Consider the following 18,104-nt stretch of genomic DNA (forward strand, 5'->3'; position numbering starts at 1 on the left):
TCACATAAGATACATGTGTATGACCTGTCATCAAATCAGTTCATAAATGTCCAAAATCAGCATCTTGATGATACAAATCACACATGGCAGACAAGTCCCCATGTGAGGCAACCAAAGTTGCAGCCACATATGGTCTCCTGGACAATGCATCTGCCACCACATTCTTCTTTCCCGAAGTGTGTACAATCTGAAAATAAAACATAGAGAGGAAATTTGCCATCCTCATTTGTTTCTCAGAAAGCTTTGTTTGCATGAGAAAGTACAACAAACTTTGGTGATATGTCTTGACTATAAAATCAGCCCAAAGTAGGTAATGTTTCTAAATTTTCAAGGCATGAATTACAGCCAAGAGCTCTTTCTCATAGACATCCAAGTGAACCTTGGCATCATGCAATCGTCGGCTCTCATAAGCTACAACATGACCCTCTTGATTTAGGACAGCTCCAATGCAATCCCCACATGCATAACATTCTACACTAAATGGTTTATGCACGTTTGGAATGATGAACACTGGCCCATGTATGGTTGCATCCTTGAGATGATGAAAGGCATCCTTCTCGTTGCCAGTCCATTTGAAGGATGCCCTTTTCTTAGTTAACTCATGCAATGGCGAGACAATAAGAGCAAAGTGCCTTATGAATCGCTTGTAATAGGAGCATAGACCAAGAAAACTTTGAACCTCGTGTACATTAGATAACTCTGGCCAACTCCAAATTGTATCAATCTTTGTGGGGTCCATACATACACCATATTTTGAAACAATATGACCCAAATAGTGTATCTCTGAAAGAAAGAATTCACTCTTCTTGGGATTAATGAAGAGTTTGTGCTTTCGTAGCTCATCGAAAAACATGGCCAAATAAGCTCGATGTTCTTCCTCATTCTTGGAGAACACTATGATGTCATCAAAAAGGACACCTGTGAATTTTCGATGTTCTCGAAAAATTTGGTCCATCATTCTATTGAATGTTGCCAGGGCATTTGTAAGACCGAAAGGCATGACCAAATACTCATAAAAACCAAAAGCTGTCCGGAATGCCGTCTTATGTACATCTTGGGGTACTACATGCACTTGGTGATACCCACTCTTCAAATCAATACAGCTAAAGCATGTCGATCCATCCAACTTATCAATGCGTGGAATAGGAAACTTGTTCTTGATTGTGAGCTTGTTTAATGCCCTGTAATCCACACACATACGGAAGGATCCGTTCTTCTTTGTACTAGAAGCGCGGGAGAACATAATGGTGAAGAGCTCGGCTAAACCAAACCCTTCTTCAAAAGCTCTTTTTTTTGCTTCAGAATCCTTCTTAGTGTGCGATGCTCACACGATATGCGGGTCTGTAAGGTGGAGAACTTTGTGGCACAATACCTATGAGCTCCCCTAGCAACGTGTCAACAAAACTTAAAACCATTTAGAAAATTCAGTCCTTCTTGTGTTAGAGTATCCACATGAACATTGCTATGTTCTACATTATCTCAAACAAAAATCCAAGTACGCGGAAAGGCTCTTTCTCATTGCTTTATTAATCTGGATGTGGGATACAATTGGGATTGAATCCCTTTCCTTGCCGACATCAATAACATGCTTACGGTCCTTATGCATAAGTCTTATGCATAAAAGTAATCTTATTTGTCTTGTAGTCCTATGGTTTTCTCAGTAACACATCACATCCATTGAGTGGAGCAACCAAGAAATGCCCATGGTTGAGATATCCTTGAATATGCACATGTAACTTTCCAATAAGAGGAGTAAATTGCACCTCCTTTCCCACAAAGGCCGATTTTGCTTCAATTTGGCGTCCCATGTCCCCAACCTAACTCCAGTTACTCAGTAGCCAATGCAGAAGCTATAAGTTGCTGTAAGGTGTGGTTCGGATGCAATTCCAACCCCGATTGGTATACCAGATGACCTGACTCAAACTTTTGCTTCTTCTCACCTTCTCCAATATGCGTAAATGGGAAACTTCCAAAAGAACCTTCCATAATTTGGCTACATATGATTTGAATGGCTCATTGTCCTTTTGTTCAAGCTTGTCCCACTTCTTAGTGATTTGCCTAACTGCATTTGGTGGTAGGAATTGAGCGTAAAATTTCTCCTTGAACTCCCAAGTGGTAATAGAAGTTCCTAAGAGCTTTTCTGCGATCCACCAATGAGCGGCTGTCCCCTTAAGGAACATGCTTACATGCCTTATTTTTTATTTTTCGGAAATAGCCTCATCACTAAATGCGATATCAAACTGGGCAACAAAAGCCATCACCTTGGAAGTATCATACTCCCCATGGTAAGCTTCAAACTTGACGGATTTGTCACCTGCTTTAAAGTTCTTGAGCCTTCTTGTATTAGGCTCTTGCTCTTCTCTCTCTCTTACCCCTAATGGGGCAGTCCTAGATGCATGGGCATCTTGCACATTATGGCAAGATACATGAGGCACGGTGGCATCTACCCTTTGAATTGGTGGCCTACGTACATGCATAGATACATCTCTTCTTGCGTCACCGTGCTCATGGGAATATTATTTGACATGAATACCATGAGCTGAGTTTTCATCATATTCATCACATGTATAGCGAGAAAATCTCAATCTATGTGGTTTCTACACTAGCCAATTCTATAGGTAAAGTACTATGTCTTGCATGATGCTCATGTCCTACATGTGCATAACCACCTGGCTGTCCACCCTCTTTGGCATGAGCATGTCTCTCTTCCCTTGCATTAAGTGGTCAAGAAGCATGGTGGGAAGTCACCGAGGGTTCTTCTCGTTGCACAAAAGATTTAATTCTGCGAGAAATTGCACCGCCCGGCTCTATGTGAGGAGGCTTTTTGAACTTAAGAACACTCGCTTTACCTTCCATTACATCTCCATTCCATATAAGGTATGTAAGAGCCAACTCCCTTGGCTTCACACCCAGCTCCCTGGCCATGGAGTCAAAAGTACGGTCCACCATGGATTCAGCTTTGGTGGCTTCAATAAGCTTGTGAACCTGCGGGTTCCCATGAAGAAGCCTCAACTCCTCTTCTCTTGCCTGCAACTGCCTCTTTACATGATCCAATTTAGCCGTCAATGCATTGGGCTCCTCTTCATAAACCTTTTCCTTGCAACAGGACGGCTATCCCATTAAAACCATAGTAGGGTCATGAGGGCTTGACACATATGTGCCTCGAGATGCATCAGAGGCATGTGTAAAGACACAACACATGACAATGATAGAGATTCTTCTAGTACCACTTCTAGGGCTCCGAGGGCGCTTCCGGCTCAGGAGGACTCAGATGGTGTACTTCTCTAGTATACATGTAGTTCCCCCCATGTACTTCCAGCCAGAGGAGGCTTGTGGGTGGGAGAGGGGGTTGATTGCAGCTCCACTTATTGGTGCATGGGGAACGTGATTCGGAGTTCCAAGCATTAGACATCTGGCAGGACATGTTTATCTTTGATGTAGCAAAGATTATGAACTGGATTTGTTCCGAGTTCATTGTTCAAGGCTTTCGGGACGTGATGTGTTTTCTGTCCACTGTTGGGGATTATGGGCGCGGTGTGTCCTGCAGCTCATCATCTATTCTTGGAGTTCATTGCACACTTGTGTGGGAATTCGTAGCCAAGCAAAGTTCCTTGTTGTTCGTGGTGGCATTTTTGTTTCAAGGAAACAGGTTGGTGGGTGCTCTCTCTCAGGTGATTCGAGTATTCGCGGTGCTGGAGGGTCCATGGTTGCATCTTCATCAACTTATCTTCTTCAGGCTCTTGCACACACTGAGCTGCATAGAGGGGGCGTTAGAATTAGTGCATCTTAGTGTTATGGGATTGAGTCTATTTTATGGGCATTTATCTATTTTTCACATGATTTATTGGTCTTGGGCTAGTCGGCCAGCTTCATCATGTAGTTGGCCAGCTTCTGGCCTCTCCCTATATAAAGGGCCTCCCATCATCACTTGTATTTAACTTAGTCACAGGGAATGGGCATTTTTAGACTCGGGAATGTTGGGGATGGCAGCATCTTCCCGTTTCCATTCCCGTCCCATGTCACTCTATAGTCACAGGGAATGGCCATTCTCAATCTTTTCCGTCCCCGTTCCCCGTCCCCATTTCCCGTCCCATGTGACTATGGTATTTAATCCATTCCCGTGCACATTGTTCAACACCTCTGCTGGCTATTGCGAGTGTAAAGCTTGTTGCTATTATAAAAGGTGATCTTGTCCAACTCTCTCCATCTTCTTTGCTCTCTCTCATTGTTGTTTTGTTTATGCTTCCGCCTGTGCATTCTTCAATAGGGATCCATTCTTACGCTATCTTTAGATACAATGTCGCCCAAATAGTGGATCTCCGAAAGAAAGAACTCACTCTTTTGGCGTTTAGAAAGAGCTTATGCTTATTACAAAACTCTCTTAAAACTATGGCCAAATGAGCCCTATGTTCCTGTTCATTTGTGGAGAATATTAATATATCATTAAAGAACATACCTTTGAATTTTAGATGCTCTCAAAAATGTGATCCATCATTCTATTGAATGTTGCCAGGGCATTCGTGATACCAAACGTCATAACCAAATAGTCAGAAAGTCCAAATGCTGTCTGGAATGTTGTCTTATGTATATCCTATGATACCACACGCACTTGGTGATACCCACTCTTCAAATCTATGTGGCTAAAACATGCAGACCCATCAAAGCTTATCAAATATGTCATCTATGCGTGGAATCGAAAAACGATTCTTCATAGTAAGCTTGTTCAATGCCCGGTAATCAACACACATATGGAATGACCGTCCTTTTGTACGAGGAGTATAGGTGAGCAAAATGGTGCTAAACCAAACCCTTCTCTAAAAGCTCATTTACCCGTTTCATAATCTCCTCTTGTTGCACAACACTCACGCAGTATGCGGGTCCATTTGGTGGTGAACTATCCGGCAATATATCAATACGATGATCCTTGGGTCTTGGAGGAGGTAGCTCCCCTAGCAATGCATCGGCAAAACAATCATTAAATTCAGCAAAAAATATCAGCCTTTCTTGAGTAAGAGTATCCACATGCACATCGATATGTTCAGCATTATCACGAACAAAAATCAAGTACACAGAAAGACCCTTTTTCATTCCTTTATTAATATGTATGTGAGATACAATGGGAATAGAGTATCCCCGTTGCCAGCATCAATAACATGCATGCAGCCCTTATGTATAAAAGTGATTCTATTTGTCTTGTAATCCTTGTGGGAATCAAGACGTTGGTGCCATAGCTTGCCTAGCAATACATCACAATCATTGAGAGGTGCAACCAAAAAGTTTTCATGATCCAAATAGCCTTCCATGTGCACATGCAGATTCACTATGATAGGCGTAACTTGCACCTCTTTGCTTACAAAAGTGGCTTCCACTACAATTGGGGGTCCCAAGTCCCTAATTCAATGCCCAATGCGGTGGCCATTTGCATGGAGATGAAGTTATCCATTGCACAATCACCAAACATGAAGAGAGCGGACTGATCTTTAGTTTGTCCCCAAGCTTTGCATACCACTCTCTCATTACCCTCGTGATTTGGACTCCCTTGGCGTTAATCTATGATTAATTGAGTTAATCTCATTAGTAAGTCTTCCGCTGTTAGTTAGCATGTTACACTGTAGATTTTATGTTTATCTCAGTTAGGTGATGTGGTCGGGTCCTTGGGTAGTATATATACAGGTGTTTGGAAGCTTCATTATGTTGAGATCTACCTTCACTGTTTTGTGCACCCTTCTTTCTCAGTGCATATAGCCTCCGTCTCAGTGTCTTTTCATATCACCATTTAAGCGCCCTAACGGGACCACACGGGTGGGAAGCTCTTGTCATCAACTGTAATCTTGGTTTGCAATAGTAGTTGAGTTAATTCTCTATCTATCTTGCTGAATCTTGTTTTTTGTGAAGATCCTGCTGTATGTTAACAAACCAGTTGTAATTTCTTACACTACTGCGAAGTGTCCAACATGCAGTTTATTGGAGGAGTCCATACAGCATTGCATTTGGGGATGCATACAAGCCCAAAGAGTGGTAGAGGATTGCATTACTTATGTTTCATACTAGGATAGAACGGTTTATCTTACTAGGGGCATAGTGGCTTGATGGGCCTTAGGTCTTCTAGAGGGGAGACTTGCAGAACATGCTATCCTGGCAGACAGGTACATGGTAAACATCATTCCTTGGATCTAGTTCTAGAGTGATCATCATTCTGCATGGAAGCCATATGTGTCGTGCGTGAAAGGTTTGGAGCATAGAAGCCATGGAGGTTACTTAGACCCTCCATATACAGTTCTAAGCACTACACTGCCCACACTCCAGCTTCCATTTGAAGCGGGAGGTTGGAACCTCCATGGCTTCTGAATCTAGATAGGAGACCTGCATGTGTATACAGAAGATAATCCCTTCCTTGTGACACACCTGGCCCCAGACAGTGTCCAGATCATTCAGATAAGGCAGATGTCGCAGCCCCAATCTCTAGCACATTCCGTTGCAGCAGCAATATGCAGTCTTACTATACAATTTTGTTATCTGATATGATCAAGCTGTCTATAGGATTTTGTTTTTTTGATATTCAGTACATCTAATCATTTCCACAGGATCCCAGACCTTGGTATGAGGCAATTCCAGAGAAACGATTTTTTTATTTTTTATTTTTTAAAAGATGTTTATTGTATTTTTGAACATGATGGGTCTTTTATGGCCATACCTTGTTGCTAGAATCCATTGCTAAATAATCTCGTGTCTCTCAGGTTAATTATGAAAGCCCTCATCATGGTGCAGAACTGCTACCCCCTGGTATAGTTGTTCCAACAACAGATTTTTTTCTGCGGAGGCTTTGGGGGAATCCAGAGGAGGTGCAAGCCGTATTCCATCTTTGTCATCATGTTGCGTTTCACAAGATCTTTGTTTTGCGACATTAAAACCACTAATTCTTTCTCTTGATAAGCTAGGAATATCTTGCAATTATAAGCTGTTCATGCTTGAGGTGTTCTCTTAAAAAGGGCCGCACTTTGGATGGTTCTTGGCTCCCTTACATTTGCAAACTTAAGCAGTCGGTTTGGGATATCAATATCACCGATCTACTGTTGAACTTGATGAAAAATTAAGAGTTTGCATGGTGCCACTATAAAAAGTGGTTGCTCATACGTCACGTGCATGCCTGTGCCATGCTATGGCTAATCTCCAGCAGGAACATCATAATCCCTGATTGGGACAGTAGTTAGGACAGCATTTAGGTCATCTTCATCAGTATCAGCAGTAGCATCATCAACATCATTATCATCAGTATCAGCATCAGTGTCATGTGCACGCCCGTGCCATGGCTAATCCTCTGCATGAACAGCCTTAATCCTTGATTAAGTCTACATTAGGCATTAGCAGCATTACGATCATTAGCAGAATTATCTGCACATCCTCAGCATCATCTTCATCATCACATCCATCAGCATCTACAGCATGACGATCCTCATCATCAGCCGCCACATCATCATTAGAATCACCATCATCAGCACCATTAGCATCTCATCATCATGAGAGTGCTTGGCACCTTGTCGGCAGCCAGCAGGGGTGCCCAAGCAGTAGGTGGCCAAGTGCCCAGGCGGTAGGCAGCAATATGGACAATGCATTATATCCAGTGCAGCATATATCGGTTTTTGTGCATGAATATTTGTCCATAGCAAGCTGATAGCCCCTGATGCTGGCCGACCTGCATCCCAAGCATATATAAAAGCATAAGAGCATAAATCGAGCTGGAGAACCTCCTCTAGATCATCAACCTCTGGCAGCTCATCTGCGACATGATTTTTTTTGGCTCTGGCTCCACATACTTTGGCAATAGACTCACGTGAAAAGCATTGTGAATCCTCCAATGATCAGGCAATGCAAACTGGGAAACAACCTCATTGTTCTGCTTGATCACCTTGAAAGGTCCGTAATAACTGGTAGAGAGCTTAGTTCTTTGCTTTATTAATTTGAACGTAAGATACGACTTGGATGGAGCTTCCCTCTTGTTCAGCATCAAGAATATGCATGCGGCCTCTATGAATAAAAGCAATCCTATTTGTCTTATACTCCTTTCGTGGCTCAATGCATTATGCGGTGATGCCACGGTTTTCCCTGCAATACATCACATCCATGCCATGGTGCAACCAATAAATTTTTATGATCAAGATACCCCTGTATATGAATGCGCAACTTCGCAATGATTGGGGTCACTTGCACTTACTTTCCCACAAAGGTGGTCTCCGCTTCAATCTTGGGTCCCGCGTCCCCTACATCAATGTTCAATGTGGTTGCCATCTCTACATAGATGAAACTATATGTGGCACAGTCATCAAACATAAAGAGTGCGGGCTGATCCTTAAGCTGTCCCCAAGCTTTGCAAACCACCCTTTCTTTATCATCATTCCTTGTATTCCATTGCACATCAGGAATGGCATGCATATTAACCTTTTGTTGCGTATCATTATCTTTATTCTTGCGTATAGGACACTCACAAAACATGCGATCCTGGCTGCCAACACATGAGAAGCATTTTACTTCTTTGACATATTGCTCTCTTTGCTCCGGGGCCAAGCTAAACTTGGACTTTTTCTGAGGGGCATTGGGCTGAGAATTTATAGCCTTCCCTCTACTTTTCGCATTTGTTTAGCGTGCTGTCCACCCTTTTGCAGGTTATGATCAGCCCTCTCTTTGCCCTTGAAAACATGATCTCCTTTGCCAAAACGTTGCAGTTTGTGCTCTAACTGCTATGTGGCAAGAGCGGCTGCTATGTAGTCCTGCAAGGTAGCATTGTGATGCATACCAAGACTGGATTTGTAAACCGGTTGAAGTCCATACTTGAACTTCCGTTTCTTCTCAGGCTCACCCACAAACAGAAATGGTGAGACCTCCAAATAGATCTTCCTAAATTTGTTCAGAGACTCATTGTCTTTTTGCTCTATCTTATTCCATTTGCTCATGATCTTCTCCATAGCATTGGGAGGCAAGAACTGTGCATAGAACCTCTCTTTGAAGTCCTCCCATGTCTAAAGAGGGCTACTACAAAGCTTTTCAGAGATCCACCAATGGGCAGCTGAGCCCTTTAGAAACTGTTAGAGGTCAGTGGAAAGATGTAGATGAATGACAAAAATGCTGAAGCTCCAAGAGAGAGATGAGAGAAAACAGCAAAACGCTGATGCACTAATCCTCAAGAAAAGATGGATACAACCAGCCCGTAGGCATGCAGAGAGCTGAAGGTGCTCACGAAATGATAAAAAATGATGATGAAAAGTGAGGAAGAGGGCAGCATATATATATACTCCATATGAGCCGGCCGACTACCTCCTACATGACTTGAAAATAGGCATAAAAAGCCATAAAAGGGTGGGCAACCCACATCAAAGGCCCATAAAAATATGGGGAAAAATGGGGGTGCCTGAGCATGGAAAGGGTCCCTATAGACACCAACACCCCCTCTCAGGTCTTGGAGGTGGCCCAAGGCCCAAGGAGCTGTCCATGAATGTCAATAGCTGACCGAGACAATCCTTTGGTGAATAAGTCTGCAGCATTGTCCTCGGTAGGACAATATTCAAGGATATTTCTCCCTCCAAGATCCGCTCCTGCACAAAGTGGTACTAGATCTCTATATGCTTGGTCCGTGCATGAAATACCGGATTCTTAGCAATAGCTATGCAACTTTGGTTGTCGCATGAGATAAGGGTAGATTGTTGCTGTCGAAAACCGATCTCTTCAAGTAGCCGTCGCAACCAAATCACCTCACAAGCAGTTGAACAGGCCGCTCGATACTCCACCTCAGTCAATGAAAGCGCCACTGTAGGCTGCTTTTTACTGGTCCATGAAATGGCTCCAGATCCAAGAGTAAAGCATACTGTTGCTAAGAAATGAATATGCCATTGGAGCGCTGAAAAATCTCCAATCCAAGAAAGAAGTGAAGCAATTTGAGATCTGTCATCTCAAATTCCTTACTGAGGGCAGCTTTTGTCTAAGCAATGTGCATTGTATGGTTGCCTGTGATGATCAAGTTGTCCACATAAAGAATGATAAGAGTATACAACCCTTTCTAGGGATAGATGTAGAGATTTTGATCAGCTGTCGACCCCTTGAAATCCTTCTGTTGAAAGAAAGCATCAATCTTCTCATACCAAGTCCTAGGGGATTGTTTCAAACCATGTAAGGCCTTTTTTAGCCTATAGACCATACCTTTGGAGCCAAAAACTTGAAATCCCAGGGGCTGTTCCACATAAACTTCCTCCTTTAGCTCCCCCTTGAGGAATGCCGACTTGACATCCATCTGGAAGATTGGCCAATGAGCGTGTGCAACAAGACCAAGAACTGTCCGTATGGTCTCCATCCGAGTAGTCGGTGTAAAGGTCCAAATGAAGATGTCCAAATCTAGGATGCCAAAGATCGCCTGTGCAGGTACCTGTGTGAGAGTAAAGAGCCATGAGTTTGTAGAGGACATGGTCCTCGATGCCTTGCCATGGGATCCTATTAGTGAGAGGGTCACATATGACTATACAGAGGCCTCCAGAAATTCCACCTTAGTGCCCAATTCGCAAATCTCATGTACAAAAAGGGAGATGAAATCCTAAATCTAGCACATATAGCACTCTCGAGGTGTACTTCCCTCCATTCCCATTTGGAATGAGGGGCATTGTCCCTTCACCACCAAGAATGAGGACCCTTACACACGAAGCTGCTCTACGGGATCGGATTAATTCCCGTGCTTAGTCATTCATCCTTCTGAACTCTCAACCCTCAGTGATCGCTCACATCAAACAGGATACCCATGCACGTGTTGCCTCGAAGGTACTCTCCGACATCTACGACCGGAAGACACCCATGAAGAGAGTTTCCGTGGAGCAACAAATGTTGAAGCTTTCACCCAATGATTCTACTTCCATGCGAGATCACATCAACAAACTGGAGTCATAGCGATTTGAGATTTCTAGGTGCGGGAAGGAGATTTCCGCTAAAGATATGGCCGTCTGGCTACTTGCTCACTTGCACCCAAAATATAAGGGCATCTATTCTTCACTTCTTACCTCAGGACGAACGGAAACCATTACTTGGGATGAGCTGGTGCCTAGGTTCTTGATCAGGAGAGAAGATTCAAGGATTCTTTTTCAAAGAAAGCTTTCATTGGATAGAGAGGGGGGGCAGCCTAACAAAGGCAAAGGTGAGGCATGTCCCTCTAAGGACTCTAAGGACTCCAAGGACTCTAAGGATGCTAAGCCAAAGGGGTCTTCAGCTCCTAATTCTTCTGGCAACCATAAGGTTTGTGATTACTACTACAAATAAGGGCACTTATTGGGACAATGCCGGAGTCGCATGCGGGGCTTGGAAGTCAAAGGACAAAGGGGCGAGCTCATCCACCAAAGTTGTGGAGGAGTTAGCTTTCGTTACCCTGATTGATCTGGAGTTCGACACTCCCCCATCCAGGTAGATTAGGCTTTTCCTTCTTGTTCCCACTCTCCTCTACGGATTTTGGACAGCGGTGCCACACAGCACATGACTTGGAGATAACTCTACGCCATCCCTCATATCCTCATCCGCTACGGTGTCTGGGTTAGGTGGAGGACCGGTTGAGTGATGAACTCCAGAAGATCGTATGTCTCCACGACTGCTTCCACCGTGACTTTTCAGATGTTGTAGTTTGTGCCATCCAACTTGGCATTTGAAGGAAAAGTTGGAAGAGTGGGTATCTGAACTGCGCGAGGTTGAACCACCCCTCTGAAAAACCTAGACACCAAAACAGCCCAAGAACTGCTCTGTGCACTTGTCAAAACCCCACCGGATCTCCTTGTAGAACGCTCCTGGTTCGAGACTCGAAACCTGCAAACAAACAAATAAACAAGAAGGGGGTGCAGGCCTGACTCACCTCCCAACCACGACAGTCGTTGGCAAGCCCACAGTCTTGGCTGTCCCCACCGAGCCACGAGCTGAGCTAACTAGGTTGACGTACCGACCAATCTCTACCTCGCGACGTCCCATACCGCCACGAAGCTACCCTCGCAGGCCTCGAGATTGCTGCCGGCCTTGGTTGCGTAAAGCAGTTGCACGTCTGCACTAGATCTAGGCTCCAGACCATAGAGCTCTCACAAATCTCGCGAGACTCTATATGACTAATGACTAACCTTGGCCACCCTTTTATAGGCTCTTGGCCGGTCATCGGGCGTCCACACTTGGGCACCCGCCTGTTAGTCTATCCCTAACTCAGCTCGCCAATCAGCTTGCCTAGCTCCAAGCTTCCCCAAACCTCGAAGTTAGTCTTGCGTGCGTGTAGCACATGGTAGATACACACTGTGCACATGACATACTCCCCTTCCTCTAAGAGCTCACTCCTGAGCTCACTAAAAAGCCAAGGTAATCTCTCTGAAGAGTAGTCAATGTCTCCCATGTAGCGTCCTCCTCAACACGATCCTTCCACTTGATCTTGTATTCCGTGATAAGCGTATTACGCAATCTTCTTTCACGAAATTCAAGAATCTTTTCAGGTTCGTGCGGAACAAATGTCATGTCCTCGACATCTATGATTTTCTTGAGTAACTAACTAGTCTGTTCCACCCAGTACTTCCTTAAGTCTACTGACATGAAATACAGGATGAACTTTCACATGAGAAGGCAAATCCAATTCATATGCACCTGAACCAATCCTTCGTGTAATACGAAATGGTCCACAGTATCTAGGGAATGATTTCGGAGGTCAACCTGTCCGTAAAGTCTCGGAATCTTTGGGAACTCGCAAATACACCATCGTTCCTTCAGAGAACCCTCTGGATGAACGATGTCTATTAGAATAAAATCTGTCTCGGTCTTGAGCACTTCTAATAGATTCCTTCGCAACTTGTAACATTTCTTGCATACCTTGCAAAAAATTACGTGCTGCATCATGCTGAAGTCGTGAGAATCTTATTGTAACATGTAATCTAGGTTGAAAACCATACATAAGCATGAAAGGACTAAATCCTGTACTCGTTGCTTAGTACTGTTATATGCAAATTCTAACATAGAAAGATAATCCTCCCATGAACTCTGTCTTTTGGATACATATGCCCGAAGCATATCCTCCAAAATCTGATTCACTCTTTCTGTCTGGCCATCAGATTGAGGATGATCTGAGGAACTCGGAGAAGATCATGCAAGCCAAATACTTTAGAGTTGAACAGACAATCAGAACATGTACTAGGGCGAGAAAGTACAATAACTGACGTACTTGTCAAAGACAACTGATTAGCTGCCTTTGGCTTGGGTCCTGCGTTGGTCTTCGCACCCTTTTGCTTCAGGCACTCGTTACGCATGTGTCCTTTTCCTTTGCAGATAAAATAACGTCCCTCCTCCTTGAGCTTTAAAGCCTTAAGGAGTCATTTCTTCTTCGCTGGTGTCGAACTTGAATTCTTCGAAGGTTGGTCCGAAGACTTTCCTTTACTCGTGTTAGCCATAGGTGCGGAGAACTTTCTTCTATGCTTGTTCCCCTGCTCGGTAATGGGTTTAGACTTGGAAGAGACCATTGTATCATCATAGATACGAGCTGAATGAATGGCTTCGTCCAATGTTTTGCATTTGTTATTTTTAACTTGTAAACGGTATGAGTCTGGTAAACCAGCTACGAAGAACGCCAAAAGAGTAGTGGGATCCATCTTTGTAGCTTTCATCTGCAAGTCCCTAAACTTCTGGCGGTAGATCTCGTAAGTGAGGTGCTGCGAGGTCATGGTCAAAGCTGTAAACCGGGCAACAACATCATAATCATTCTCTTTCTTTAGGAATTCCTTCTTGAAGACGTCTTCGAATTGTGCCCAAGTTGTTGGCTTAGGGTTGAGTTCCTAGCAAAGCTTTGCCTGAGAGGAAACCTGCTGCTAACTGGATCTTTTTTCCATCATCATATGGATGAAACTGAAAATGGACTTGCCACTTATGTACCCAAGTGTCCACGATCTCCTTGGTACGCTGCTTTTGCTCGGCCCCGAACTGTTCCAGAGTAATGTTGGGGCCTAAAGCAGAGGCCAAGGTATCCATACCCGAAAAAGTAGAGAGGGCAGTGGTCAAGAGAGAGATGGAGTTCTGCAAAGCTTGCATCTGGGCGCGGCGATTTGTGCCTGACGTTCCGAAGAAGAAGCTTCGAGAGCTACTTTGAATTTTTGGAAATCTGATTTTGACACATAATTGTCAAAAAGATCGGCATCGGTATCTTCCGTAGCCGGCAAGCCTTTGCGTTCGACAAGGGGCTCCAACTCCGATTCTTGGGTCGACATCGTGAAGAGGGCAAGTGGGGAGAGAATTCGATCTTGCACAAGAATAATGCGAGAGAACTTGAGAGCTTGAGAGCTTGAAAACTCGAGAGATGTGTGGCAAGAAGCCCACTTAAGGGGTTTATATAACTGTCCCCAAAAGCTACTTGAGCTTTTGCTTTTGTGTGTTTAAAATATATATGTATATATATATATATGTATATATATATAAATATATATATATATATATATGGATATATATATTCTGCTTTCTTAAAAAAAACACCTTTAAACCTTAGAGGAGACCTTTAAACTTAGAAAAAAAGTTTAATCTAAAAAAAAAATGCCAGATTTGCATCACCCAAATCCTTCATATCAAAGGTTTGATGCAGCCTCTTCTTCAAGGCATCCATCTCTTTACGAGATTTCCCGGCAATCAACATATCATCAACATACAAGATGAGGATCAATAGACTGCCATCCAAAGCTTTCTTGGTGTATAAGCAGTGATCTATGTCACTTCTCCTGAAATTTTGAGATTTCATGAATGTATCAAATTTATGATACCATTCCCTTGGTGCCTGTTTGAGCCCATAAAGACTCTTTTTCAGCTTGCATACAAGCTTCTCCTTTCCACTCAGTGCATAATCCTCTGGCTGTTGCATATATATCTCCTCATGGAGATCACCGTGAAGAAAAGCAGTCTTCACATCCATCTGAATCAAGTCCAGATCATCAAGTGCAACCAAAGCTAATACAGCTCTAAGTGTGGTCATTTTGACCACTGGAGAGAAGATCTCTTCAAAGTCCACACCATATTTCTGCTTGAAGCCCTTAGCCACTAACCTGGCTTTGTATCTTGGCTTTGCATCAGGTGCAACTTTGAGCCTGTAAACCCACTTGCATGGCAAAACCTTCTTGCCTGCAGGCAAATGCACCAACTTCCATGTTCCATTTTTGTGTAGAGAATCCATCTCTGACTTCATGGCACGCTCCCAAAGAGCCTTGTCTGCCCTCTGTAAAGCCTCCTTATAACATGAGGGCTTCCCACAGTCAGCGAGCATCAAGTAGTCAACCCCTGGAACAAACCTGTCAGGGGCTCTGGAGGGTCTTGTGGACCTCCGTACCCAATGACCGTCATTTGCAGGTTGCTGTCCAGCCTGCATATCACCTATTGGTGGCTCCTGTTCCATGCCATAAGGCTGAAAAATCATGCCCGGTATCTCCTCTAACTGTGGGATATCCATAGGGATATCTTCTGCCATCTTTGGCTGTCCATTTGGACCATTTTCAGCACCATTTAAGGGCTGGTTTTGCTGCTGTAATGGCTGATTTACAGCCCTTGGTTGTTGTCCATGATGTCCATCATCATCAAAGATGACTCTGCCAGGCTCCTGTTGCCTTGCAATCTCCTTATACATGCATGTTTCATCAAAAATGACATCATTGCTGTGTATAATCTTTCTATTCACGGGATCCCAAAGTCTATACCCCATTTCACCTCTGTCACCATATCCTAGGAATATGCATTTGTGAGACTTAGGATCAAGTTTGGTGTGCATTTCCCTGCGTATGTGCATGTACGCAACGCAACCAAACACTCTCAAGTGCTTGTATGACGGAGGCTTCCCTGTCCATACTTCCTCTGGCACTTTCCCACCAAGCCTCGTGTTAGGTGACCTGTTTATAAGATAATCGGCTGTCATAACAGCTTCAGCCCAAAAACCATGAGGTAATGCAGCATGTGACAACATAGAACGGACCTTCTCCTGAATGGTCCTGTTCATCCTCTCTGCTGTCCCGTTTTGTGGAGGATCATAAGGAGTAGAGAGCTCCCTCTTGATGCCTTTAGCATCACAAAAGTCCTGAAACTGTTTGGACATATACTCTCCACCATTGTCGGAACGCAAAGCCTTCAGTGTTTTGCCAGTTTGATTCTCAACAAGAGCAACAAACTCCTGAAACATTGAGAATGTATCACTCTTCAAACGAAGAGGATAAACCCACACCTTGTGTGTGGCATCATCAATAAAAGACACAAAATATTTTGCCCCTCCCAAAGAAAGCTGAGGCATCTCACATACATCTGCATGCACAAGCTCTAACTGAGCATCTTTCTGTCCAAGAGCTTTCTTGTGGGGGCACTGGAGTTGCCTGCCATATATACAATGCTCACAAAACTGAAAACTTGAAAACTTTAGAGAAGGCAAGTAACCCAAACGAGACAATTGCTCCATTCCTTTGACACTCATGTGTCCCAACTGGCTATGCCACATAGAGATTTCCGGCAGCTCGGTTGCATTTACATTAGCATGGTGACAAACACCTGCATGCATGAAATAAAGAGTGTCCACCTTAGAGCCTTTGGCAACAACCAGTGAGCCCTTACTAATCTTCCACTTTCCACGACCAAATGTGGTAACATAATCAGCATCATCAAGCTGTCCAGTAGAAAGCAGGTTCTTCTTGATCTCAGGCACATGCCTGACATCATGGAGCATAAGCTGTGAGCCATCTGAAAACACAAGCCTCACATCACCTCTGCCAAGAATCTTGCATGCATGGTTATCACCCAAATAAACTACTCCTTCATTGCCAGCAGTATACCTGACAAACAAGTCTCTGCAACCTGTGACATGAAGGAGGCACCTGAATCAATGATCCATGAGTGCATACCATGACCATCTCCTGTAAGAAGTGAACGGGCATCGAGTGAAGACGTGAATAGGACCTCATCCTCACTGTCACCTGCATGTGACACATTGATTTCTTCAATCTTGACTCCACTTTTGCCCTTTGGCTTTACATCTTTGGCTTCATCTTTGTCTTTGTCTTTGCCTTTTCCCTTTTCCTTTTGATCATTTTTCCATTTGTAGCATTGCTTTTTGATGTGTCCCTTCTTGCCACAATAATGGCATTCCAAGTCCTTTTTGGAGCGGGACTTGCTCCTTCCCCGTTCTTGGCTTTTTCTCCTTTGCCGCGATCTCCCACGTGCATTCATTGCATTGGACTTTCCAACAGAATTGTTCTTCCTGTTCATCTCTTCTTGAAGAAGAGCACCCTCAACATCTGCATATGACAGCATAGCATTCGAATTGCTAGTGGCTGTCCTGAATGTGTCCCAACTCTCTGGCAAAGTGCATAAGAGAAAAGTGGCTTTGAACTCATCGTCCATTGCCAACTTTTGATTTATAACTTGGCTGACAATACCATTAAACTCATTTAGATGGGCTGTCATAGAAGCCCCTTCCTTCATCTGAAGACCTATGAGTTTCTTCAATCAATACACTTTGCTTGAGGCACTTTGCTGGGCATACAAGTCCTGCAATCTTTGCCACATTCCCCAAGCTGTCTTCTCTTCACGAATGCTGAAAAGTAAAGTGTCTGACACAGACAACATGATAGTAGATCTTGCCAGCTCATCCATATCTTCCCACTCTTCAGCAGTAAGAGAAGCGGGCATTACACCCCTTTCTTTGATAGGCTTGTGCTGCTTCTTCTGGAGCAACACATTATAGCACTGGGTTTGCCAAATATCATAGTTATGTGAGCCTTCAAGCTTCTTGATGTGAAGCAATGAAGAGCTCTCACCTGTGATTGCCATAGCAATATGCAACCTGTCAATGCCCGACTCCCTGCAAAATGTGCAAAAAGTTTCAGGACTTTTGTGATGCTAAAGGCATCAAGAGGGAGCTCTCTACTCCTTATGATCCTCCACAAAACGGGAGCTCTGATACCAGTTGAATGGGAGAGTTAATTAGGGTTAGAGTTCATGTGGGAGACAAACATACAGAGAAAGAAGGGAGAGAGAGAGAGAGAGTTGTGGGGATAAGTCAACTCATGGGAATGAGTGTGTGACTCCCCTATTACACATGTATATTGCACTAG

The 18,104-nt window shown here is 43.8% G+C and overlaps 1 protein-coding gene across 1 annotated transcript in view; it reads left to right on the forward strand.

Moving 5' to 3' along the window:
* LOC147614243 (uncharacterized) overlaps window positions 1-18,104 on the forward strand; it is a 64,877-nt gene that overhangs the window by 19,005 nt on the left and 27,768 nt on the right. Inside the window, exon 4 of the mRNA XM_086780786.1 lies at window positions 6,738-6,842. Within this exon, the coding sequence (XP_086636912.1) occupies window positions 6,738-6,842 (105 nt within the window). The remainder of the gene's footprint in view (window positions 1-6,737; window positions 6,843-18,104) is intronic.

This window comes from Cibotium barometz, chromosome 42, assembly GCF_041138505.1.
Source record: "Cibotium barometz isolate CiBa-2024 chromosome 42, ASM4113850v1, whole genome shotgun sequence".
Classification (NCBI taxonomy): Eukaryota; Viridiplantae; Streptophyta; class Polypodiopsida; order Cyatheales; family Cibotiaceae; genus Cibotium; species Cibotium barometz.